This window comes from Rhinolophus sinicus, chromosome 13 (assembly GCF_057876585.1).
Source record: "Rhinolophus sinicus isolate RSI-liver-muscle chromosome 13, RSI-T2T, whole genome shotgun sequence".
Lineage (NCBI taxonomy): Eukaryota > Metazoa > Chordata > Mammalia > Chiroptera > Rhinolophidae > Rhinolophus > Rhinolophus sinicus.
The window spans coordinates 59022145-59045254 of NC_142513.1; the positions used below are offsets into that span (position 1 = coordinate 59022145).

Genomic DNA, 23110 nt, shown 5'->3' on the forward strand with positions numbered 1-23110 from the left:
GAACATGCTCACATTTTACCCTTTTGTGCAAAAGACTCCTTTATTCTTCTCTCCCCCTTTATAAAAACGACTGTAGCATCTTATTTCAATCAGTGACTTCCAAAAAGTCTCTTCCACATCTAATAAAGTCAAGCCTCTAATATAATGTAGATTTCTTATCCCTAGTGTGTTTGTTATTTTTTAATATTGACGGAAAGATGGAATTAAAAATAATGGAGGGCCAGGGCGGTCGGGTGGCTCAGTTGGTGAGAGCCCAAGCTCTGGGCAACAGGGCTGCCGGTTCGCTTTCCACAAAGGCCAGCGAGCTGCGCCCTCCACAACTAGAATGAAGACGAGCTGCAGCTGACTCCCAGGCAGTCGGAGGGCTCATTTGGCTGCAACTAAGATTGAACAGAGCACTTTGAGCTTCGCTGTTGCAGAGCTCCCGAGTGGCCCAGTTGGTTAGAGCGCGGGCTCTCAACCACAAGGTTGCTGGTTCGAGTCCCGCAGGGGATGGTTTGTGTGCTGCCCCCTGCGACTAAGGTTGAACACAGCACCTTGAGCTGAGCTGCAGCTGAGCTCCCGGGTGGCTCAAGTGGTTACAGCGCGGGCTGTAACCACAAGGATGCCGGGTTCAATACAGCAGGGGGTTGTTTGTATTGTGTGTGTCCCCAGCGACTAAAATTGAACACGGCACCTTCCCTAGCTGAGCGCCCCGGGGCAGCCCCGGCTCCTGGGCTCACGGGGTGGCTCCGGGGCTCCGGGCTCCACTGAGCGAAGCCAGGTTCGACTCTGGGCCCCTCTCGAACCAATTGAAACTAACAACATATTAGAACTAAGATCTACCTAAGACACATGAAATCATCCAAACTAGAAATGAATGCTAGAAAATGAAAGCTAGAATCAAACGACTTAGAATCATTATTTCTAGGTTAGGTCATTTCAGAAGTGAAACTAGAAATAAAATGAAACTGAAGCTGAAACCCAATGAAGCTGGAAACTCGAAATGAAACAAAACTAGAAATGAATTACGAAATGAAGCTAGAAATACAAACGAAACTAGAAAGCCGGAAATGAAATGAAAGCTAGAAATAGAAACTAAAGTAGAAATAAAGCTAGAAATGAAACGAACTGTAGAAATGAAACTAGAAATGAAACTCGAAACCTAGAAATGAAACTGGAAATGAAACTCGAAATGAAGCTGGAAACTCGAAATGAAATGAACTTATAAAATGAAACTCAAAATTAAGCTAGAAATGAAACTAGAAATGAGGCTAGAAATGAAACGAACTTAGAAATGAAACTAGAAACCTAGAAATGAAACTAGAAATGAAACTCTAAATGAAACGAACTTAGAAACGAAACTAGAAATGAAACTCGAAACCTAGAAATGAAACTGGAAATGAAACTCGAAATGAAGCTGGAAACTCGAAATGAAACAAAACTAGGAACGAAAGCGAGATGAGACTAGAAATGAAAGTTGAAATGAAGCTGGAAATGAAACGCGAAATGAAACGAGACTAGAAATGCAAGTTAGAAATGATACTAGAAATGAAAGCTAGAAATGAAACTCTAAATGAAACGAACTTAGAAACGAAACTAGAAACTCGAAACCTAGAAATGAAACTCGAAATGAAGCTGGAAACTCGAAATGAAACTTACAAAATGAAACTAGAAATGAAGCTAGAAATGGAAACTAAAGTAGAAATAAAACTAGAAATAAAACTACAAATAAAGCTAGAAATGAAACTAGAAATGAAACTTGAAACCTAGAAATGAAATGAAACTAGAAATGAAAGCTAGAAATGAAACTGGAAATGAAGATGGAAATGAAACTCGAAATGAAGCTGGAAACTCGAAATGAAGCTGGAAACTCGAAATGAAACAAAACTAGGAACGAAAGCGAGATGAGACTAGAAATGAAAGTCGAAATGAAAGCTAGAAATGAACTGAAACTAGAAATGAAGCTGGAAATGAAACGAAACTAGAAATGAAGCTAGAAACAGAAACGAAACTAGATATAAAGCTGGAAATGAAACTGGAAATGAAACTCGAAGCTAGAAATGAAACTGGAAATGAAACTCAAAATAAAACTGGAAATGAGGCTAGAAATGAAACTCGAAATGAAAAGAGACTAGAAATGAAAGCTAGAAATAGAAACGAAACTAGAAATAAAACTAGAAATGGAAGCTAGAAATGAAACTCGAAACGAAACTAGAAATGAAGCTGGAAATGAAACTCGAAACGAGACTAGAAATGCAAGTTGGAAATGATACTAGAAATGAAACTCTAAATGAAACGAACTTAGAAACGAAACTAGAAATGAAACTCGAAACCTAGAAATGAAACTAGAAATGAAACTGGAAATGAAACTGGAAATGAAACTCGAACTCGAAATGAAAGCCAGAAATGAAACTCAAAATGAAGCTAGAAATGTAAAGCTAGAAATGAAACTTGAAATGAAAGCTAGAAATGAAACGATACTAGAAATGAAAGCTAGAAATGAAAGGACATGTTCTGGCTTTTGTTTACAAATAGGTTACATGTGAAATCATCCAAATTAGAAATGAAAGGATATGTTCTGGCTTTATATTTACAGGTACAGAAAATATTTATTATAAACAATCTAGGTTCAAATCTTCAAGCAAGTGAAAACTTATAAGTTTTTGGGTTTTTTTAAAAGATTTTATTGGGGGAAGGGGAACAGGACTTTATTGGGGACAGTGTGTGAAAACTTACAAGTTTTTGGGCTTTTTAAAAAGATTTTCTTGGGGGAGGGAAACAGGACTTTATTGGGGGACAGTGTGTACTTCCAGGCCTTTTTTCCAAGTCAAGTTGTTGTCCTTTCAGTCTTAGTTGTGGAGGGCGCAGCTCAACTCCAGGTCCAGTTGCCCGTTGTTAGTTGCAGGGGGCACAGCCCACCATCCCTTGCGGGACTCGAGGAGTTGAACCGGCAACCTTGTGGTTGAGAGCCCACTGGCCCATGTGGGAATCCAACCGGCAGCCTTCGGAGTTAGGAGCATGGAGCTCTAACTGCCTGAGCCACTGGGCCGGCCAAAACTTACAAGTTTTTAATTCAACATTTTTCTTCTAAAAAGTACGTTTCATAAAGGATTTTATAATGTGTTGAAACATGAATCTTCTTTCTGCAATTCATTCTATGTCCTCGCGGGTTCTGGATAAGACAGCATCCTTGGTAAGAAAGGCTGAGAGAGGGGTGAGAGAAAAAGAGAGAGATTTTCAAAATAAGCATCACTTCTGGTCAAGTATTTATTAGCCTCAGTCCTTTGATATTTCATGTAATTAGTCATTGGTTTAACTAGGAACTTCTGAAAGCATGAAAACACACTTGCAAAATTATAATTATAAATTATAAACTGCAAAATTATAAAGTCCCTTTTATAAACGCAATGTCATTTAGTACATAAACACTTTTTTTTACAATTTTTCTAAGTTATTTCTTTCTTTTGTTTTAGGAACTACAAATCAAAGATACACTAAAACATTTAAATGGCATATGAAAGTTTTCTATTCTGATTTTTACCACAGTTAAAAATCAAATATAAAAGTTTTATACCCATCTTTTTGTGGTATTATTTTAATAATTTTAATCATTGTTATTTGCATGTTCTCCTATCAGCTGAAAGATTTATACAACTGTGTTTCCAACCTTTAGTATCTATACATGAACCTATACTGGGAAATGGAAGACAATGTGACTTTTTCTACCTCTGAAAACATAGGTAATTTTTTCACATTTAAATATTGTACATATAAACTGATTTATTTACCTAATTGCCAAAGTGTTGCAAATATCAAATAAGACACAATGCTTTCAGTTTGGATAACTCAGAAAGTTTTCTCAATTAGTTAATACTTGTAGGAGCTTTGTTAGTTAAAAAAAAAAAGAAAGAAAGAAAATTATTTTTTCCTTTATAATGACCAAAAAGTAGAAATGTAGAGCCTAATATTTCTGAAATTTACAATATGATGACTGTTGACTGACAATGACTAAAAAACAAACAATCAAAAAATAGTTGTAAGACACAGGCCTCGTCTCACCTTTGTTTTTGAATACGTCTTGGATATTTTATCTGCCCTCTGTCACATCACACTCCAAGTTCAGCTCCAACAGTAGATAACTGAGCTACGTAAGTCTCCCTCCTACAAAGAAACTCAACATATTCACCACGGAAAATATATGGTCTGTTGTCAAAATCCCATTTCAACAGTACATTATTCTTTTCCATTTCAACAGAAGATGATATGCAAGGCTCTGAAATATTAAAAGAAGAAAAGTATGTTGCTACATCTTGGGACTGCCAGGAAGCATTGTGTTGCATGACGACCTTCAAATTTCCAGGCATTAGAGTGTCAAGTAAGTTAGACAGAATTAATATTTAAGTCAGAAAATAGGTTCCGAGTTTACAGAAAACAGCCTGCTGTTTTTCTCTGTAGTTCTTGGTAGATGTCTGACTACACAGCATGCTAACTAACACAAGTGTAGCCTGTTAGGCATTCTATGAGTGTTCTAGCGCAAAGAGCACGGAAAGTGAAAAGTTACGGTTTATCTCATTCACTGGAGCCACAATGAGTCGTACGTACCTACACAATGGTGGTGTGGTCCACACTCCCTGTGAACAGTGGGAAACTCTAGGCCTTGTAGGAAACGCTGATCGAGGCACCTGGATTCTACTGGGGAACCATTTTCAGAGCTGCCTCCTACTGAACTAGGAATGACTCCATTTTTAAGAAGTGGAGGAGATGCACACGTGCCTTTCGATTCTGAAAAATAATTGTTCACATATACAGTCAATTGGTATAATCAGTACCCAGTGCTTTCATAATTGTTATAGAAATACAATGGTATTTTATATAAAAGCATTTATGACAGGTCTCAAATAATTTTTAAATATTGACAGCATTTTAAATATTGACAGCATGAAATGAAATGTATGCATGTCGAGGATGCCCAAAGATGTACACACATTTTAAGAAAGGAAAACTGTATCAAAATTGTAATATGTCCCGATAACAAAAGATGAACACAAGTCACATTGGACTTGTGCAATCACAGGTGCCCCTCAGCGTCCGACACTTACAGAGAACGACTGCTTGAGCAACGCTGACCAAAGTGTCCACTTGTAGACATGTTTTTGGCTCCCATGCATGTATATGTGTGTGGCTGTCTCTCTACATACCTGTATGTATACAGACACACACACACACACACACACACGATATACACTAAAGGGCCCACCGTGGCAGGCTGGACCTCCTTCTAATCTTCCCTTCACAGCCACACACATGATCACTCGGGGGAAAAAGACAAAATGCAGGTCTATTTCACTGTTCTCCTGAGGGCGCCACCGGCTGGCAAACTCAGCACAAGATGCCGAGGGGGAAACTGGCCTTCCTCTGCGCGACACAATGGACATCAACACTTCACACATTTCTCCTCCCATCGGATGGGATTTCCTCAAGGTATTGACGGCATGTGCTTTATTTCTGGACCCCAAAGCCTCGCATGTACATAAATACATGACATTCTAACGCAGCGGTCCTTGGCTCACCATCTTCCCTCTTCCCTTCTCTCCTCTCTCCTATTCCTCTCCTTACTGCAAACCCTGGAGGTCAAACTCAAGGTTGAACATGCTGGGAGTGTGCAATAGAAACACGGGACTGGCTGTGTTCACAAGGCGTTTTCTTAATATTCACTTGGGCTGCTGGCAAGAATAAGAACGCCAAAGCTTTCTTCTGCAGGGATTAACATTTCTGCCAGCAGCAAAGAGCTTACAGAAATTAAAACACAGGAGATCACAGATATCAGATATGGATCATCTGTGAAGGAAAGCCTAAGAAAAGAACTCCACTTCCTTTCTGGGTGAGAGTGACTACAGCCGTTACATGGATTACTGCTCATCCAATTCGTTTCTACAGCAAGACCCTGACCCCACCTGGTGTTTTCTTCCTGTGTCTCTAGGCGAGGGAGGGGCCAACCACCTAGGGCAACCCCCAATTTCTTTTATGACTCTGACAACCTACTGTAACTGTCCCCCGATGGAAATGGAGAATTTCAGGACCCCCGAGAAAGGCTTTGTGGCTGGGACTCACTGAAGTTAAAGAGGTGAAACTGCTCTCCAACAGATGTCCGAAGCTCAAACCCACATTCGATCCTACGCTCACCTTTTCTGGCAGACGCTCCGCCCAGGACACAATTCCTTGCCCATCTGCTTGTCGGCCGACTCCACGCTCAAGAATGGGTGCCCGGCCCACGATTCCAGCTCCCTTTTCTCTTTCTGAAAGACAAACCACAAGAACCACTGTAGATTTCTACCTCGAGCCTAACAGAGACCAAATGCAAAGTCCACATTTGTCTACAAAAAAGAACTTGTTTATTTCCTAACGCTGCCAAGACATCTGATTACCGCCTCTGACATGGGCCTTTCATCCACACTTGTTTACAATGTAACGAGCAGAGAAGGTGAATGAGCCTCAGGAACTTCAGAAGTCAGGCTTGGCCCGGAAGCTGCTTATCAGCGCCTCCGTGTTTCATAGCACAAGAAAGCATGTGTGGCCATTTACTAGACTATAATGTTAAACTTAAAAAAAAATAATAATAAGATTTCAAAAATCAAAATACCATGGTGACTGTCACCAGAACCCTTGCTTGGGTGATACATCAGATGTTCCCAACTGTTGTCACCTGGCACACATGTCCTGCGGGAGGGCAGTGACAGCTCTGAGGTGCGCTGACACCTCACTCTCTCTCGTTCGCACGCTTCCAACACACACTGCCACAGGCTACACGTTTGTGGGCCTGGCTAAGTGGAGTTGTGGACGACAGTATCTGGTTTTAATTAAACTATCATAAAGTAGGCAAGTTGTTTTAAAAGATCTTTCTCTCAAGAGCTACAGACTGAAGATAATACTAATTGTGCAAACACGAGTAACTTAAAAAAAGGGAAGGGTGACATTTTCCTTGAATCTCACCGTCTCTTCACCACCCATCTGATGAGGCAAAAACAATGGTAATGCAATCAGTTCTGAGAAGGCATCCGCAGAAAACACTTGAAATTATCAAGTTCATCCTTTTAAATATTTACATCTGCTATTGCTAAGAATAAATGTGTCGTAAATGTATACTTTGTTATCTGCTGTTAGCTAACAATAGTATAAATTCGGCCTGATTAGGTACACAAAATAAAATGCTATTCATTTCATCCTATTTTCATGTTTTCTATGTGATATGTGATTATTCAATAGAGTCGTAAGTATGCTAATTCAAGTTTTCTGAAATCACGGCTATGGTTCGTAGATATTACTACAAAAATAGACACATACGCTTTTCAGGAATTCCATATTCAATGGCAACAACTAGAAACCACTGTTTTAATAAAATGTTTTTAAATAGAAGCATGACCTTCAAATCTACTTTTACTAAGGTAACTACTTGACTGTATTACAGAGGGTGGATCAGAGAGAAAAATGACTAAAACTTGTACTATACTCACTAAAACTGTATTATACTCAGTATAAAGTACCACCCCAATACACGTGAACTTCTTAATATATAAAGTAATATACTTGCTATCGCTTGCTACCCAAAACAGAAAATTGTAAATGACAATATTCAAAGTAACTGTCAATAGTTCTGATAGCAACTACCTGCACCCCATCACCAAAAGGTATTTCTAATATATAATTTTCTATACACTTAACTGTTTTTTAAAATTGCCTGATTGTTAACCTGTGCAAAACCTTTTTTAGTTGAAATCAACAGCAATTTCAAAATAAAAGCAGATGACCTAGAACAAACCAAGTACTTGTCTAGCTACAAGGGAAATCCAGCAAATTCGTACATCACCAAACTTTCCTATAGTCTTTTCGCTTCTCTCACTCATATTCTGGGAAGTTAAGAATGTCAACTTGTGTACATGACGTTGTCATGCGGGAGACCCTGCTCGCTGCGCCATTTGTCATGCAGGGCGTCCGGCGGGGAAGCCTGCGGGGTCTCTGCTCCCGCTCCCCACATAAGAATGCAGGACATGGTGAGGCCAAAAAGGACACCCACGGAGCCATAGGTAGGGGAGTCATACTAGTATATTCTCACCGGCGGCACTATACTCTCACTGGAGGCTGGATCCACACTGTCCACAACCCGCCATCCTAACAGCAATCCACGCTTGCCAGCCCAGCCGCCATCTTCTTGCTAGCCCCATTTTTCTCTTTCTGCTAGCGTAGCCACGGCAGTTATATTAGTAGCCAATGGCTCACTGGTTACAGCTGACGGCCAACTAGCCACAGCTGATGGCCATCCCATCACAGTTGATGGCCATTTACTACCTGAGCCAGCTCCTGTCTATGTGAGGCCGAGAGCCTGGAAACTGCTTTTTGAGGTTCTGTCCCCACAACGTACAACAGCGCTACACTGTCGTAAAGGGATCCATTGAGATAGACGTACCCATGTCATGCGGGAGACCCTGCTCGCTGCGCCATTTGTCGTGCAGGGCGGCCTGCGGGGTCTCTGCTCCCGCTCCCCACATAAGAACGCAGGACATGGTGAGGCCAAAAAGGAACACCCACGGAGCCATAGGTAGGGGAGTCATCACTATATTCTTGCCGGCGGCTGGGTTGGAGACACAGGAAGCAGGGGCCGTCTGCAACCTGCCGTCCACTTCTCTGTCAACCAACCAACCCCACTTGCTAACCGCAATCCGCGCTTGCCAGCTCAGCCATCGTCTTGCCAGCCCCCATCTGCTGCCAGTGCAGCCACGGCAGTTATATTAGTGGCCAGTGGCTCACTGGTTACAGCTGACGGCCATTTACTACCTGAGCCAGCAGCTTTCCACGTGAGGCTGAGAGCCTGGAAACTGCACTCCGGGCTCTGTCCCCACCCTCCACCCCTACAGGGTCTCACCTCACAATCTACGCGACAAGGTAAATGCAATATCCTGGACACAGCCAGTCTCTGGGCACAGCCAGACTTCCTGGACACACTCAGGGTTTCTCACATACTCTCGACGGTGGCTGGTTGGGACACAAAAGCAAACATCCGCCAGTTCCACTACATGGCGGTACGTTCCCAAACAAACAGTCACGCAGGCCATTAAATTCGGGATGGAGCCCGTTCCCCACGGTCCACAGTCATTCGCCAGGGCTGTGCGTTAGCCTCACAATGTGCCCTCTCCGCAGGGCGAGGCTCCAGTCCTCCCCGACCTGGGGGTGAGGGACGACGCTGACCTCACCTGCATCTCCCACCGAGGACTCAGCGAGCGTTGTCTCCGGGGACTCCAAGTCCCGCACCTGTGCTGCCTCCGCGAGCACAGCCCCCACGGCCACAACTGCAGTGACCTTTGCTTCTCCCGCTGGTGCTGGTGGGGAACCGTCCACGCCTCCCACCCCTGCACGGGGTCCCGCTCTCTGGCAGCTGCTGCTCCTGGCCTTCCTGAGACTGTGTGTTCATACGTGTAAACTGCTCCATCACCTTTCAGAGAGTTTGGCCGACACCACACCCTGCTCGCTGCGCCATTTCTCATGCGGGGTCTCTGCTCCCGCTCCCCACATGAGAACGCAGGACATGGGGAGGCCAAAAGGGACACCCACGGAGCCACAGAGAGGGGAGTCACCACTATGGTCTCGCTGGCGACACCCGCCTCTGCATCCGCCCTGCAGGCCCAGCCGCCATCTTCTTGCTCAGCCCGTTTTCTGCTACAGCGCAGCCACCGCTGTCATCTTACTGGCCGGTGGCTCACTGGCCACAGCTGACGGCCGTTTACTACCTGAGGCAGCAGCTTTCTATGTGAGGCCGAGAGCCTGGAAACTGCTTTTTGGGGCTCTGTCCCCACAGCCTCTGACTCCCCTCAAACTCGCCTTTGTCTCCCCCACCCTGGGTCTCTCTCTGAGTCTCTCCCCCCTCAGTAGACTCCCAGTTTCTCCCCCAAGTGTCACCTGAGGACATGGGACTCTCTCCCCTCTGACCCTCCACCCACTCTCCCCCCACTCTGCGCCTCTCCTGTTTCACTCTCCCCCCGTCTCTGCAGCTGAGTCTCCCCCTGAGTCTCTCTCACTCTCTCTCCCTCAGTCTCTTCCTCGCTCGTCTCCCCCCAAATCTTCCAGTCTCTCCCTCAAGTGTCTTCCCCGCCTCTCCCCAGTTGCTACATGGAGTGTCACCCCCAAATATATGAGGCCCTCCCGAGTCTCTCTCCCCTCAGCCTCCCCCACAGGAGTCTCTATATGAGTCTGTTCCCCCTCCGTTTCCTCCCGGTCTCTCCCTCGAGTATTTCACCCCAACTCTCCACCCGTTATCTCCCCACTCGTCCCGGCGCTGAGTCTGCGTCTCTGCCGGGGGCTGTGGCCCTCCCTCCCCTCCGGCTCTGTCTCCCCCGCATGACTCTCCCTCCATCAGCCGCCCGCCCGCATCTCTCTGCCTCCCACCTCCCGCCGTCTCTCCACTGTGAGTCTGTCTCTGCCCCTCAGTGTCTCTCCCGAGTCTTCCCTTGCGTCTCTACTACTGAGTCTCTAGCCCCCCCCCAGTCTCTCTCCCCGTTACACCCCATCTCTCCTGCCTGAGTTTCTCCTCCCCTGAAACAACAGTCCCAGGAAATGTTGGCATTTCTTCTCCTCTCAGTCGTGCAAGGACCGTAAGGACAGGTAAGTGGAGGGGGGCCCAGAACCAGAAAGGGGTGGCAGACGATGGGACACCAGATGACAGGACGACGGGCGACAAAAGATGGGAGTCAGATGACTGGAGGGACAGAAAGAAGGGGTGGAAGCCCCCATTCTAACTCTTCTCCTGAGGAACCTCTGCAACTGATACACCTGTGTGATCGGCCTGCAGGCCTATGGGACACCTGACAGTGAGCCGTGCACGTGTAGTATTGAAACACCAGTGATTACTCTATAAATGTAAGATCTATATAATCAATGTAATATAATATATGCAATAAATGTAATATAAGTAATAAATGTATATAAACATAACATATAATAAATATATATGATAAGTGAGACATTATTCATGCCTGTGTGACAAGTGATAAGTGAAATATATGACGCCCATGTAATAAGTGAAACACAGCACGGCCTTAAGTGCAATAAGTGACATACATTACGAGTGTCTGGAAAGTGAAATTCAACACACCTGTGTGATAAGTGAACTGTGTCACGGGTGAAACGTGTCACGCCTGCCAGAGGCGAGGGGGTTCTGCCCCGGGGCCACAGAGAGGAGTCAGCATCACTTGGGCACGTGGGGCACAGGTTCTGACCAGGAGTGACACGGTCTGACAGAAGTTCCCCAGAGTCCACGGTGGCGACCTGGCCGTGGCACTCAGCACTTGCAGCCACCACGGCCGGCCGAAGCCTCCCACGTCCTGCTCTCAGTCCCCACAGATGGAAGAAATGACTCAGCTGCTGACCGTGATCTCTGCAGACAGACGACAAGATGCCAAGTCCCCATCTCACTGCTTTCCATCAACCAGGCGGGCACGACACCCCCACCCCTGTGCAGACACAGCACCCACATCTGTACGGCGTCACAGCTGTGAAACCGTCCAGCCATTTGTACACACAGCCACGCTCCCGACAAGGCTGTGTGCCCCTCTCACAAACAACAAAGGCACACGTCCCCACGCCACTCACGTTCAGTCTTTATTAGCCACAGTTTGCATCCAAGGAAATACAGTTGACCAAGCGCATCCATCACCACTTTGTTCGTGTGCGCAGGCCGACAGCACTGTCACTTGGGGTGGAAGATTCTGCAAAGCCGTCTGGGGACAGAGCTCCGCGGGAGGCAAGGCCACCTGCACACCGGCCGGGACACACACAGGCCGGAGGAGCCAGGCGTCCAGGAGCATCAGGGCAGCACTCGGGCCCCTCCCACCAGCCCGCGGCCCCCAGGGCCCATCCCACACCCACCTCCTGTGAACGGCAAGCAGCGCTGAGCAGCGATGGCAGAGCTGCAGGAATCGAAGCCGGGAACAAGGCTGAAGCGTGTGAGGGGAAGCAGAGAGCGCACGTCTGCCCCTCGGCCGCCCCGGGTCGCACCCACAGCCCCGCAGGGGCCTGTGACCTCGGAGAGCTGCTCTGTCCCATCCCAGGGAGTGAGGGACCGAGACACAGGGCACCGCCCACTAGGAGTGGGCCGCCCGGTTGATGGGCGATTTTTCCGCGAAGAAGCTTTTCAGCAGCAGCGTCTGGCTGACGCCGACCACACTTTAACTGTCTTTTAAAGAAGAAAAATTAAAAACCAGTTAGCTAAGGGTTTAGCACAGAGAAGACTCAGAGGTTTGTACGAGTGAGGAAAATTCTCCAAGTATGAAAGTGCAACAGCGCGCCCCCTTCCCCGGGGGACGACAGAGTGTTCCTCTCAGGTGAGTGTCGCCCTGTGGTTTCCGCTGAGCCGTGCCTGGCAAGCAGGACGAGCTGCTGCTTAAGAAGGCTCGGGCTGCCTTGTTGGGGACACCTCGGGGCAGTGCTGACCCTGTTCCGTCTCTTTAGGCTCCCCCCCACCTTCTGGCTGTGCCGTGCGGGGCTGCCTGTCCGCCAGTGGTCTCCAGGCTCTGACCCAGTCCCCACTGCTGTTCCACGGGAAGACGCCCTCCTCTCAGGCCAGAGGTGATTTGTGGAAGGTCCCAGAGACTTTTACCTTCGATCCTGTGGGGGACTCCCCGGAGTTAGCTCAGGGCTTCACGGCAGTTGAATTTTGGGAGTCAGGGACTGGCCGAGTAGGGGACAGACGGTTTTTCCTGCAGTCAGTAACGTGCCCTTCCCAAACTCCACATTAGCACGTGTGCATTTGAACAGAAACCCCCTCAAAATCCTACAGCTTTTTGAAACTGGTGACACAAGTGGGCCCACAGTGTCCTACTCACCTGTTGGAACTGGAGTCTGGAGAGTGTTCGAGCCAGCCGTTTCCCTTTTCCCGTGTCCCTAGATGTTCTGCATGACGGAGGGATGGCTGCTGCCTGGCAAAGAACAGGACGGAGCCTGTGACCTGCACTGGTTAGAAAGGTTTCCTTCTGGAACTGTAGGAGACGGGGCCTTCGGTAATCCTCTTCCCTCACAGACCGTGACAGGAATCATGCAAAACAGCATAAGCCCCACCGGGCTGAGACAACAAACAAGAGCGTACAGACAAACGACCCGTCTCACGTATGAGACGTACTTTGCCTTTCACCGGCAGCTCGGTGTTGACCTTCAGGGTGGAACTGTGCGGAGCGTTCCTGCAGGAGCGCCTTCCTGTGTAACCCTCTGCAGCTTTGCACGTCTTTCCTCCTGCATGCTAAGCCTTCCTCCTGCCTTTTTCTAGATGCGGGCGTGGATGTGTTGCCCCCAGCGGCAGAGGAGTCTCCTTTCAGGCGAACACTCTCCAGGAGACGTGCCATCAGCAGGACATACACACGGAAGAAGCTGATTACCTAGTGAGGATGGAACCGGCCGGGGCCTGCTCACTGCACACACTCCTGGGCCTGTCCCGAGCCCCTGCAGCCTGCACAGCAGTGTTCTACGTAAGAGCACTTTTCTCTGGGTGTGTGGGGAGTTCCGGGGTGCAGACCATACCGGAATTCTCAGCAGTGTACCCAGGGCCCGGCTGACCTGCACATGCCTAAGCCTGGCTTTAATGGAACTGGGCAACTTCAGAAGACGAAGGGAAGGTCACCCCGTGGGCCACCACCCACCTCCAGGTCCTGCCCGAACCCAGCGCCCCTGCCCCTTAGGGAGCTGGGGTACCTGCTGCTGTGACGCGGGGTCCGCTTGCGAATCAGGAACCAAGCGAGGAGCAGAACTGTGAGACTCTGGCAATGCCCGTGGCGAGTCAGGACCACTCTGCCTCGCTCTTGAAGGGGGGGAAGGACCCCACCACCGCTCGTGAAGGGGGGGAAGGACCCCACCACCGCTGGTGAAGCCGGGGAAGGACCCCACCACCGCTCGTGAAGGGGGGGAAGGACCCCACCACCGCTCGTGAAGGGGGGGAAGGACCCCACCACCGCTCGTGAAGGGGGGGAAGGACCCCACCACCGCTCGTGAGGGGGGGAAGGAACCCCACCACCACCACCACGACGGGTCCTTTGTGAAGCTGCTGTAAGGCTGGGACCCTGAGACGGGCAGCATTTGTAACTGAAGCTCCACACACTAACCAAGCCCGGGGCGGGCGGGAAGCAGAACACATTTTCCACATAACAATCGTCACCTCTGACTACTTAGCCTTCAGGGCCTTTCTGTGGAATGTTCCAGCCCGAGGTGAATTATGACCATGACACTGCTTGAATACTTTCCCCTCGGCACTCCGCCATGCGTGGGGACACACTGAGCTGTGGGTGCGCCTGCGATGCCCCCGGGCCAGCCTGCTATCAACTCTCAGCCAGGGGGCTGGCTCAGCGCTGTCCCATGGGCTCTGGAAAACTTTCAAGCCTGCCGTGCTCCCAGATCTGACTCCTGTGATTGTCAAACTCTAAGTGAAAAATCCCGTTTCTCTGGAGATTATTCTCATTTATTATAAAATGGTTTTACAAAATGCTAAAAGTGTGCTGTTTCTCAATCTCCCCCCGCCCCTGCCCCCATATATATATAACATCCTTTTTAAAACACAACCTGTTGCCACTGGCCATTCTGTGACCATCCTTGGCTGAACCCCAGAACGGCACATGCGTTGAGACTAGAATTGTTCTGAAACAAGAAGCCAAAAGCTGGTGATCGGGTACCGCAGCTTTAAAGGAGTGGTAGGAATCTGCGTTTTTTTTAAAAAAAGTGAGTTCCATCCAATTCATTTGGGTTGTTGTGCAAATTTGTTGGCTCCAGTCGTCAGAAGCTCAGGATGTGGTTTTCAGTGAGGCGAGGGAGCCTGTCCTGTGCAGACGCATAGGCCACGGTACCTTTCGGCAGCCTCGGCACCTCCCTCCACGGCCGGCTCTGCCCAGGAGACTACAGGGGGTTTCTCCGGACGTCGATCATCCCTGGGCTGGCCCTTCGCAGCTCCCTCCGGGGCCTGGTCAAGGGCCCCGGGTTCCAGGGCAGACCTACCTCCCCCACGGGCAGCACCCGCCCAAGGGGCTCCGCGGCCTCCCGCTGGCGCAGCTCCTCTGGGCAGCCCTGCTCTTCACCGCACAGGCTGGAGCGTCTCCAGGTCAGCGGGAGTGGGGCCCGGACCACATCCCGCGCCTCCTCCCGGGCACGGGGGACACCCTCCACTGTGGGGTGCTGCCAGAGAAGCTCAGGTGCTGGGAGGAGCTCGTCTTCATTGCCAAGGGGTTGTCTGTTCTCCAGGCACAGGGTCCTCTTCTCCCCACCTGTCCCCGAGGACATCCTTGTCATGGAGGGAGCAGCACCATCCTGAAACCCTAGCTTCCCAACACCCCAGTGCAATAAGCTACGTATGAAAACACCCCAGTAAGAGCTGAAGTTGGAGTGGCTTCTAAGCTTCCCCCAGAACAAAGGAAGAACCTGGCATTGGCAAGGAAGGCCGGGCAAAGCGTGGTCCGTCCGTCCGTCCAGGCGAGCACTTACCCCTGCTCTGGGCCGTGGCGGTCACTCCGCTGAGCCTCTGCCTCAGCTCCTGGTTCATCCACATGAGGCGGCCCAGCTCCTTCTCCAGAGCCTGAATCCTGCTCTCGTACTGCCTCTTACTGTCCGCGAGCCCTCCCCCAAGCTGGTCTAGAGGGGACAGAGAAGAGGGGTGAGGGGTGGGGGCAGGGTGGGCAGGCGGCAGCCACTAAGCCCGGTGCCGGGAGAGGGCCTGTCACCTCGACTCTGCTGCAGGAGCAGCTGCAGGTCCTGGGCGTGGCCCCTCTGCTGCAGGGTCAGCTGGCGGTCCATCTCCAGGCGCTGCCGCTCCAGGGCCACCTCCAGCCAATACACCAGCCGCTGCTGCTCCTCCAGCTGCATCTCCAGCTCCGAGAAGGCAATCTGCTGCTGGTGCTGCTCCTCTCGGAGCGTCACCACCTGTCCCGAGACCCAGGACAGCGGGCATTTGGCAAAGTTGCCACCATGGCAGATGTCACTAAGAAATCACCAGGGTCTCCTGCTGAGCCCTCAGGCATTTCAGGCAGCGATTCCCACATGGTGAGCTGGCTCGCGGAGGAGTCTTACTTGCCATCCCTGCCTCAAACCCCTTCCCAGGGACACAGTAAGGAGCTCACAGGCAGATCGTCACATTGTAGGGTCTCAGAGGCCAGGGCTTCCCCTCCGGGCCACTGACACTTTGGGCCACGCAGCATCTCTGGCCTCTATCCCGGCTGTGGCAACAACCAGAAATGGCTGCATGTCCCCTGGACTAGCAAAATCATCCCCTGTTGAGAACCACCAATCTAGGCAAGGGCTACCTACCCCGAAATGGTCTGTTTCACTAAGTAACACAGGCTTTGAAGAGGCGAGTGCGAGGCAGCCCTGCAGACTGGAGTTGGTCCTGAGTCCAACTCCCATCTGGGAGGACACAGGACATGCTCTGGAGCTGCCCTCGGGCCCCTCCCCCCGACATACTGCAGGAGGAAGACGCACGGGCTTGTGGGCCCGTGACCCACCTTGTCGAAATACTTGCAGAGGAGGGCTCTGGTCTCCGAGGACGAGAGGTAGCTGAGCTTGGCCATGAGGTTCATCTCGCACTGGGACAGCAAGGAGGCCGAGGCCTGCAGCACCCGCTGGCGGCACGTGATGGCCTCGTTCTTGTACTCGATGGCCGCGTCCAGGGCCTCGATGGCCTCGTCCAGCTGGAACAGCGTCCGCTCCTCCTGTGCGGACATGGGCATGCGTGGACGAGGGCCCCGGCTCCTTGCACCGCCGGGCACCCCCTCCCTCAACGACTAGGTCCTCGGCACACACACAGCCACAACTGAGCACTAAGTGTCCCCTCGTCCTGAGCACACAGCAGCACGTCCAGAGAGGTGCCCCTGCCCACTACGGCAGGAGCAGGGACGCTTCCATCACAGGTGGGGCGGCTGGGGCTCTGCTCAGAGGCTGCTGTCTGAAGCGCAGGGCATCTGAGTGACCTGCACCCAAGGGAAGGCCTGGCGAGGCGGCCCCTGAGCCACCAGAGACTCTGCTGGGTGAGGCACGTAACAGGCTTTCTGCGCTGCTCACGGGAGGCACACGGGTGTGGCCCCGACACTCGTTCCACACGGGGAACCGACTCATGTGGGCCAGCGGTCAATGCAGCACAGGACGCACAGCGAGTCCAGGTTCTAGCTGGAAGGGAACCGAGAGGCCACAAGGCCCAGCCTGTGTGTCCCAGACAAGGGAGCTAGAGGGGGGGCCAGTCCAGTCCTTTGTGGGCTGACAGACAGGAGGGACTCGTGTCCCAAAGCAGCACGACCAGAGCAAGAGGACACCAGCAGACGGACAGCGGGCGGCCGGGCGGGCGGGCCAGCACCCGGGCGTACCTCGGGCGACAGCAGGCCGCCCTGCCGCAGCTTGCCGTCGATGTCCAGGCGCTGCTTCAGCAGCGAGTCCTTCTCCTGGCGCAGGGTGTCGATCTCCCCACGGAGCTGGCGCTGGCTCTGAGCACTGCCCGGCCGCAGCTGCCCGCTCTTCTCGGACAGCTCCTGCTCCAGCTGCTCCAGCCGGCTGGACACTCGCACGATGTCCTCGTTGAGGGCCTGGGGGCGGCACCAGGGGCTCAGGGGAGGGGCGGGCCCCATCACAGGGCAACAGCCCACCCGTGGGTGCTAAGGAGACCAGAGGCCCTTCCCACAAGAATCCTCTAATCCGGAGCCTGCTCGACAGGGAGGCCTGGCCCAGGAGTGGAAGCCCCCAGAGACGGCCGGGAGGGAAGGTACAGACAGACGACACAGCGCTCCTGACAAGGGCCAGAGTAGAGCGGGACGGTGGTAGCCTGTCACTGAGACGACGGCTGGAATTTGTGATGAGAATTACAGGAAATTAGTGGCCAAACCCAAAAGGCCCTTCCTGGAGCCTAAGATGGCGGAAGTGAGGGCTCTAACGGCCAGGGGACATTTGGCGACTGCAGCAGCGCCCTGAACTCTCCTGCACGTCAGCGTGCTCCATCCACGACAGCAGAGGTGGGTCTGGAACCCTGTGGGGATCCGGCCCAAGCACCCGAGTTTCACAGGCCCCCCCCCCCTCGAATCCTCAGAGCAACATTATGACCCCATTTGACAGCAGGAGACTGGATCAGTAGCACCCTACTCGCGAGGGAGTGGTGAAGCCCACAAGACCTGGGGGGGGGGGCAGCTCTGCCGCCTCCAGTGCCCGGAAGGCTGTCTTCGCCCATCGCACCTGCCATTCCTTGTCCTGCCTGCACAGGCTCAGAGCAGAAGCTCCTGAGGTGAACAGAACTGTGGGATGGACACTCGGAGTTTCTACCCACACCTCAGCACCTGCATCGTAAACACCCTAAAGCACTGAGTACCTGAGGGATCCCTACGCTGTAGCCCAGCAGGAGAGCTTTACCTGGCTGGACCGCACCTGGCTGGACCTCACCTAGCTGGACCTCACCTGGCTGGACCTCACCTGGCTGGACTGCAGGCGCTTGCTCTCCAGCCCCGTCTTCTCCTGCATCAGCGCCTCCTTCTTGGCCAGGATGGCCTCGCGCTTGCGCAGCTCCTCCCCCAGCTCCTCCAGCGCCCGCCGCTGATGCAGGACCTTCTCCATCTCCTGGTCCAGCCACTTCTTCTGCTCCTCGATCTTCTGAGGGAAAGAAGGAGAGGCGGGGAGGCGCCTCAGCAGGCGGCTGGGGTCAGCTGGGGAGACTGGTGAGCCCAGCAGCTGCCTGGCCAATGGCCAGGGCTGCCCGGCCAGGCTGTGGGTGCAGCTGGCAGTGCAGCCGGCCCAGGCCCACCTGCTGCTGCTCCAGGCTAACCACAGAGCCGCTGCTGCCGCTGCGCCGCTTCCTCTGGAAAGCTGCGATCTCTGCGGTCTTAATCTTTAGGATCTTCTGCTGCTGTTCATGCTTCAGCTCCAGCTCCTGAGGATGAAAGGTGAGGGGGCGGGGCCAGATATCAGGGGCGGGGCCAGAGGCTGAGGGCGGGGCCAGAGGCAAGGGGCGGGCCAGAGGCAAGGGGCGGGGCCAGAGGCTGGGGGCGGCTGTGTGTGCCAGGGACCCACAGGAGCCAGCCTGTAATCCCCAGGCCCAGCGCAGTGCCTGCCTGCCCCCTCCCAAGACAGCTCTGCGCAGCGTCCCCAGCCCTGCCGCCCGCCTGAGTCTGCCCAGCAAATGGTAGCAAACGTTGATCCAGCTCCTACGAGGTGACATGCTTGACACTGAACTCTCACCCTGCCTGGCCCTGACTTTCCTATAACTCTCCTCATTTGCAAGTGAGAAAAACTCAGGGAGGCCAAGTGACAGTAGATGTGAGTGGTGGGACCAGGGCAGGACACAGACCTTGACGCGGTGCTGCCGCTTGTTCACCTCCGTCTCCAGGCGCCGCTTCTGCTCCGTCTCTTCGCGAAGCCGCCTCTGCAGCTGCCCTTGCTGCTGTCGCATGAGCTGCACGCTTCTCTCGAGCTCCTGCAGCCGCTTCTCACTCTGGGCCGACAGCGACACCAGCCGCTCCGTCGCCTGTTTCTTCTCCTTCAGCACCTGGGCGAACACAGCCTCTGCTGGGCGGTGCGCAGGGCGCTGCCGGTCCGGCCCAGTGCTGGGCGCTCAAGGGCAGGCGGACCGAGGAACGACGAGTGGATAGATGGGGCGACAGAAGGGAAAGCAGGACGGGAGATGATGGACGGATAAAAACGTCAAGACTGGGGCAGCCGATGGCTCAGTTGGTTAGAAAGGGAGCTCTTAACAACAAGGTTGTCAGTTCAATTCCTACATAGGATGGTGGGCTGCGCCCCCTGCAACTAAACATTGAAAATGGCGACTAGACATAGAGCTGAGCTGAGCCCTCCCAACTGGACTGAAGGACAACCACTTGGAGCTGATGGGCCCTGGAGAAACACACTGTTTGGTCCCCAATATACCCCAATAAAAAAATAAAATAAAAAATAAAAAGTTCATTAAAAAAAAAAAATATATATATATATATATATATATATATATATATATATATATCAAGACTACTAATGGGAGGTACACTGACACTACACACCAGGCACATACCAAGTGCTCTGGGGATGTTAAATGATCCTAACAAGCCTATCAAAAAGCAGGATTATTATCCCCACTTAACAGATTAGGAAACTGAAGCACAGAGAGGTTAGGAAACTTGACCAAGGACACACAGCTAATAAATGGCAGAGCTAGGATTCAAACCCACGCAGTCAAGCCCCAGAGCCCATGTTCCTGACCACGTTAGTGTATTCTCTCCTGGACGCCTGAACTGAGAAAAGGAATGAAAGATGGACGGACAGATGGAAGGATGGGTAGACAGAAAGATGGATGGGATCATGTAAAGGTAAAAAACAGGAGGGACCGACAATTCATGGATCAATAAAAGGGAATAGAAAGGTGAAAGGAGAGATGGATAAATGGACACTTGGTCACATCAACTGATAAAGGGATAAACAGGTGGATTACATGGCCTGATGGGGAGACAGACAGAGGGAAGATGGATGGACAGGTAAGTGCATGGGGAGCTGAACGGAGGGAGGGCTGCACGAGGAAGGGCTGACTGGCCTCCTTGCTCTCCCAGATGGTTGTCAGGCAGGACCCACCTCCCTGCCAATGCTGTGTTTAAAGCTGGGCTGACCCCTGGTACTGCCAGCTTTGATACAACTCCAGCCTCACCCTGGAAGGTCAGCAGGGCATCAGCGCCACCAGCCACCTGGGCACGAGCGCCGTGGCACTCACAGGTTACATTGTGAGCTTGGGCCCCAGAGCCCACCTGACTTGCAGCTGCCACCCCCGGGTCCTGACGCTGACCTGCACCTGGCTCTGGGCGGCAGCGACCCTCCTGCGGAACTCCTGGAGCTGGGACCGCTCGCCAGCATCCTGGGGCTCCTTGCCCTCCAGCTCCCGCAGCTGCCGCTGGCCGTCACTCAGCTCGGCCCGCACCCGCTCGGCCTCCTGCTCCAGCTCCCGGATGCGCTGGCTGTGCTGACGGTTCAGGGCCTGGGCCGCCTTCCCTGCAAGAACAGGGGCCACGTCAGCACAGGCAGCCCCTCTCCTCCATGAGGACCACCTGTTCAATCCCCTGGGAGGTTTTCCAAACCTCTGTCAGCCACGGACACCTACATGGGTTGTGCCAAGACTTGTACCACCAACACCAAGACTGACTTCTATTTTTCCTGCAAGAGACTCACTTTTGAAATTAGCCTCATCCATAGCAGTGACCCAGGGAAATCACAGGTGAACTAGTTTTATTTTCACCTAATACATGCTAAAATACATATACAATGAGCCTGCATGTAAATAAGCCTCTGGAACTAACTTCCATTTGCAGGAAGTATGGAGGGGAGACCCAACAAGCAAACACTGTAGGGAACCATTTTGGAGCCTGAATCAAGCAAACCAGCTGTGCACAGACACTGCTGGGTGATTAAGGAAGAGTGTTTATGCTTTCAGTTACATGTGCTAATGGCATTTTTATTTACGTTTTTAAAAAGTCCACAAAGATGAAAGGCGTCGTGATGAAATGACATGATGTTTGGGATTTGGGTCAAAATATTTTGGGGGATGACGTCAGCATCATGGCTGAGTGATAAGACTCCAGTGTTTCTCCCTCCCTTAAATTTACAAGTGGGACAACTCTAACTCAACAAAAGACCCCCTGCCCAGCACACGAACACCCCTGCAACATTTAGGTTCTAGCACATCAGAAAGTGGGGTAATGGAATGAGTAGCAGGGGCCAGGACGGCGGCCGCAGCGCAGTCTGGCGCCCACTGCAGCTCTGGTCAGCGCGAGAAGTCAGGCTGCAGCCCTCACACTACAGCCTGGGATGTAAGAAGGGCAGCAGCAGTGCCCCACTTCCCCCTCGCAGCAGAAAGGAACAAAGTCCATACCACCCAAACAATCTAGATTCAATGCAATCCCTATCAAAATACCAATGGCATTTTTCACAGAAATAGAACAAAAAAATCCTCCAATTCTTTTGGACCAAGAGACCCTGAAGCCAAAGCAATCCTGAGAAAAAAGAACCAAGCTGGAGGTATCACACTCCCTGATTTCAAATTACAATACAAAGCTACAGTTATATAGTTATCAGAACAATATCATACTGGCAGAAACATAGACCGACGGAACAGCATTGAGAACCCAGAAATAAACCCACGTGTATGTGGGCAATTGATTATCGCCAGAGTCAATGGGGAAAAGGAAAACCTCTTCTATAAACGGCATTGGGAGCATTGGAAAACCAACTGCAAAAGCATGAAACTAGACTGCCATCTGACATCACACACAAAAATTAACTCAAAGTGGATTAGGCACTTGAATATACGACATGAAACAATAAAACACATAAAAGAAAACACAGGTACTTAACACATTTTTTGTGGGAAACGAGTAAACTCGTCACATCGCCTTTAGTTGGAACCGGCAAAAATTTTGCAAAGTAAATAAATAGAGACCTCTTTTTAAACTAAAACACTGAAAGTTTCATAGAAAAATATCAAATAGATCGAAAAATATGAATATTTTACGGAAAATCTAATTTTGGCGAGAAAATGTCAAAAAAGCCCCGCGTTATGACGCGATTTGGCGGGAAAATGCCCGCTTACAAAGTGTTAACTTATGGACCTGCCTGGATCTGAGAGGTTTTTGGGAACTTACCGCCAAAGGTAAGGAAAATAAAAGCAAAAATAAATGAGACTACAAACGCAAAAGCTTCAGCACAATAAAAGAAACAATCAACAAAACAAACGGCAACCAACTGAATGGGAAAAGATATTTGCAAATCATACTTCCAAGAAGGGGCTAATATCCAAAATACATAAAAAACTCACACAACTCTCAACAAAAAAACCAATCCAATTAAAACATGGGCGGATGGATTTTCCAGTCAAGATGGTGGAGTAAACGCTGTGCTCACCTCCTCTCAGGACCACGTCAATGACCACTAAACTGCAGAACCACCATGATTGAGAATCGTCTGAACCGAAGCCCTACAACTACGAAGGACAGACATACAGAAGAAGCCACCTTGAGACTGGCAGGAGGGACAGACACAGAACAGGCTGGCCCCACACCCACATGTGACCATTAAGAATCGGGAGGGACATCTCAGCAGCGGAGGTCCCCTG

The 23110-nt window shown here is 51.0% G+C and overlaps 1 protein-coding gene and 1 long non-coding RNA gene across 17 annotated transcripts in view; both read right to left on the reverse strand.

Annotated features, from left to right (window-relative positions):
* Nucleotides 1–995: 995 nt before the first annotated feature.
* LOC148756093 (uncharacterized) lies at nucleotides 996–8892 on the reverse strand. 2 transcript variants are annotated; one of them, XR_016018276.1, is made up of 5 exons: nucleotides 8444–8892; nucleotides 5240–6278; nucleotides 4585–4764; nucleotides 4042–4143; nucleotides 996–3185 (listed from the first exon to the last, which is right to left on the reverse strand). It is a non-coding gene; the product is annotated as an uncharacterized LOC148756093 (long non-coding RNA). The 2 variants fall into 2 exon arrangements; XR_016018277.1 differs by having other exon boundaries at nucleotides 1000–3185; nucleotides 6166–6278; nucleotides 8444–8547.
* A 7-nt stretch (nucleotides 8893–8899) lies between these two features.
* Nucleotides 8900–23110, reverse strand: part of KIF7 (kinesin family member 7) — a 35861-nt gene continuing 21650 nt past the window's right edge. For 5 of the 15 annotated variants that reach the window (XR_016018262.1, XR_016018263.1, XR_016018275.1 and 2 more), the window contains 12 exons: nucleotides 20792–20994; nucleotides 19313–19510; nucleotides 18770–18895; nucleotides 18442–18618; nucleotides 17352–17567; nucleotides 16497–16703; nucleotides 15720–15918; nucleotides 15484–15630; nucleotides 11620–15266; nucleotides 11123–11404; nucleotides 9228–9466; nucleotides 8900–9009 (listed from right to left, as the gene is read on the reverse strand). Coding sequence is in view for 1 of the 15 variants with exons in the window: in XM_088789346.1 (XP_088645472.1) it covers nucleotides 14902–15266; nucleotides 15484–15630; nucleotides 15720–15918; nucleotides 16497–16703; nucleotides 17352–17567; nucleotides 18442–18618; nucleotides 18770–18895; nucleotides 19313–19510; nucleotides 20792–20994 (1838 nt within the window). In the remaining 14 variants the exon portion in view is untranslated. Of the gene's footprint in view, nucleotides 9010–9227; nucleotides 9467–11122; nucleotides 11405–11615; nucleotides 15267–15483; nucleotides 15631–15719; nucleotides 15919–16496; nucleotides 16704–17351; nucleotides 17568–18441; nucleotides 18619–18769; nucleotides 18896–19312; nucleotides 19511–20791; nucleotides 20995–23110 lie in introns of those variants that run through there. The other 10 variants (XR_016018266.1, XR_016018270.1, XR_016018268.1 and 7 more) reach the window with 10 other exon arrangements.